Genomic DNA, 3055 nt, shown 5'->3' with positions numbered 1-3055 from the left:
CATGGCCAAGTTCTATTAACACTAGTTTAAATCTGGCCCCTCCATGGCCCAGCCTTGGACCTTCCCATCAGACCACCTCCTTCCTGAGGGGGGAGTCCCCCCTCCTCCCAAACCCTGTGGCCTCAGAGGCAACTTTCTACGTGAAAATCCACCCACATCACTCCCATGTCTAAAGTGGGGAGGCCAGGCAGCTCCACTGCCTTCTAGAACCTTCCCTTGTGGCTGAGCTATCTTTCCTGCTTCATCTACGAGGCCCTTCTTTTCCACATGCCCCTGGGGTTGTGTGACTCTGCACTTACCCTCATCCCTCCGGACTGTTGTGCATTCTGTTCCACTCACCTGAAATGCTTTTGCCGCCCTTGAGTAGTGAGATCTCCCACATTAAGAGCAAGCGCACCCTGCCCTGGCCACCCCTCTTTGAACCTGGTGATCATGGCTGTCTTCTTGGAAATGTCTTGGGGATGACACCCAGGTGGAGGCTGGTGTCACTGTGCCTGATAGTATCCAAGGGCTGGTGATTTTAAGAGGGGATTTGTTGGGGAAGAGGAGGAGACCTACAGAGCCTGTCAGAGGACAATGCAGGGGGCAGGAGAACACAGGTGTGCTTAGCAGAAAGATCAGGGAGGCTAGCACAAAGATGATGACTTAAAATATTTATTTTTATTTATTTGACTGCACTGGGTCTTACCACCTTATAGTGTTATTCACTCACTCGTGTCCAACTCTTTGCAACCACATGGACTACCAGGTAGCCGCCAGGCTCCTCTGTTCACGGGATTCTCCAGGCAAGAATACTGCAGTGGGTTGCCATTCCCTTCTCCAGGGGATCTTCCCGACCCAGGGATCGAACCTGGGTCGGGAAGATCCCCTGGAGAAGGGAATGGCATCCCACTTCAGTGTTCTTGCCTGGAGAATCCCATGGACAGAGGAACCTGGAAGACTACCATCCATGGGATCGCAGAGAGTCGGATACAGCTGAGTGACTAACACTTTCAGGTCTTACTGTGGCATGTGGGATCTAGTTCCCTGCCCAGGGATCTAACCCAGGCCCCCTGCATTAGGAGCATGGAGTCTTAGCCACTGGACCACCAGGGAAGTCCCAAGATGATGACTTAGAGTGCTGGAATATTCTAAGAATCTTCCAGAACCTTAACCAGAAGTTCTGGAAACTTTCCCAGTATCTGTTGTATATTTTGGTCTGTGTATCCCTGGTGGAGAGAGGAAGGCAGAGGGAAAGCACCGTAAAGGAAGATTCTGCAGGGCCCTTGGAAGGACACAGTCTCCAGGTAGAAGAGAGAAGGGCCCTGACAGGTGGGCCTCATTGCTTTCACCACCACTCCCAGCCCCGTAACTGGTGCCAGGAGTGTGGTGCTTCAGACGCGGCCACGGCCACTGCTATGGGAGACCAGACGGAGCCTGGCCTCCTGTCGAGTGGAGCTGCTGGCCGCCCTCTCACTGGGTCCCCCTCTACAGCCGGCTGGTTACTGAACCTGCAGCATTTGACGTTGGGAGCGCAGATTGGAGAGGGAGAGTTTGGAGGTGAGCAGGGGATTTCGTAGGGGCTGAGGGAGGGGGGGCTCCCAGAGATGAATTGACACCCACGTTTGATACCTACTTACCATGTGACTGAGGCCACAAGGGCTCCTCTCTATAGAAGGAGGTTCATGACAGCCAGGATGAGGAGAGAGGTGGTGAGGTAGCCAGTGGGCGTGAGTGAGTACTTCACACCCCCTGGACCCTTGCACACTTCTGTTTTATTATTATTTGTATTTTGGCCGTGCAGCCGGTAGGATCTTATCTTCCTGATCAGGGATCGAACCTGCATTGGTAGCACAGAGTCTTAACCACTGGACCACCAAGGAAGTCCCAAATGTTTAAAATTTATGTGTTGTTATTATTATTATTTGGCCATTCTGCACAGCTTGTGGGATCTTAGTTCCCCATCCAGGGATTGGACCCTTGCCTTCAGCAGCGAAATCTCAGAGTCCTAACCACTGGACCACCAGTGAAGTCCCAGGACCCTCTATGTCGAGGCCACAGCCTGAGGTTATTATCCTGGGAGGTCCCAGGGCTTGCATCGGGACCTTCTCTGGAAAGGGCTGGCGTGCGCTTGTTCTCTGTCATGTCTGCTCAGCTCTGCCCTTGTTACAGGAAACCAGCCACAGGCCACAGGGAGACAAACAGCCAAGGCCACGTGCCAATAAAACTGTATTTATGGACACTGAAATTGAATTTTGTATCATTTTCATGTCATGAAATAGTCTTCTTCTTTTGATTTTTTTTTTCCCAACCATTTAAAAATGTAAAAACCCATTCTGAGCTTGCAGGCCTTGCAAAAACCCTTGAGGGGACTAGATTGGGTTCAAGGGCTGCAGTTTGCAGACCCCTGGCTTAGGTGATTATCTTTGCTCTGGGGTCTGGAGCCTGTTGGCTTCCCAGGTGGCTCAGTGGTAAAGAACCCACCTGCCAATGTAAGAGACACGTGTTCGATCCCTGCGTCCAGAAGAACCCCTGGAGGAGGAAATGGCAACCCACTCCAGTATTCTTGCCTGGAGACTCCCATGGACAGAGGAGCATGGTGAGCTACAGTCCATGGGGTCTCACAGAGTCAGACACGACTGAGCAACTGAACGACAACTGGAGCCTACGGGGAGGGGTTTCCAGGCCTGGGGACCTGCCACTGCATTGGCCTCTTCCACGGTTCATGTGAGTGGATATGTGCATGTCTGTCTTGTCTCTGTGGGGTCCTGAGCCCCTTCCCATCCCTGCCTGCCCCCCAGCTGTCCTGCAGGGCGAGTACCTGGGGCAGAAGGTGGCCGTGAAGAATATCAAATGTGACGTAACAGCCCAGGCCTTCCTAGACGAGACAGCGGTCATGACGTGAGCCCTGGGTGTGGCAGGGGAGGGCGCCCTAGGGCCACAGTCCCATCCCACCTTCACCCCACACCCACCTGCCCCCAGGAAGGTGCAGCATAAGAACCTGGTGCGTCTACTGGGTGTGATCCTACATCAGGGCCTCTACATTGTCATGGAGCACGTGAGCAAGGTGGGGCAG

The 3055-nt window shown here is 53.3% G+C and overlaps 1 protein-coding gene across 1 annotated transcript in view; it reads left to right on the top strand.

The window, feature by feature from the left end:
* Nucleotides 1-3055, top strand: part of MATK (megakaryocyte-associated tyrosine kinase) — a 7772-nt gene that overhangs the window by 3240 nt on the left and 1477 nt on the right. The window contains exons 5-8 of the mRNA XM_010828447.1: nt 127-167; nt 1083-1539; nt 2781-2880; nt 2962-3051. Of these exons, the coding sequence (XP_010826749.1) occupies nt 127-167; nt 1083-1539; nt 2781-2880; nt 2962-3051 (688 nt within the window). The remainder of the gene's footprint in view (nt 1-126; nt 168-1082; nt 1540-2780; nt 2881-2961; nt 3052-3055) is intronic.

Source organism: Bison bison, unplaced genomic scaffold (assembly GCF_000754665.1).
Source record: "Bison bison bison isolate TAMUID 2011002044 unplaced genomic scaffold, Bison_UMD1.0 scf7180017864492, whole genome shotgun sequence".
Taxonomy (NCBI): Eukaryota; Metazoa; Chordata; class Mammalia; order Artiodactyla; family Bovidae; genus Bison; species Bison bison.
Note: the sequence above shows the minus strand (reverse complement) of the source record. Positions and strands in the feature narration are given on the sequence as shown.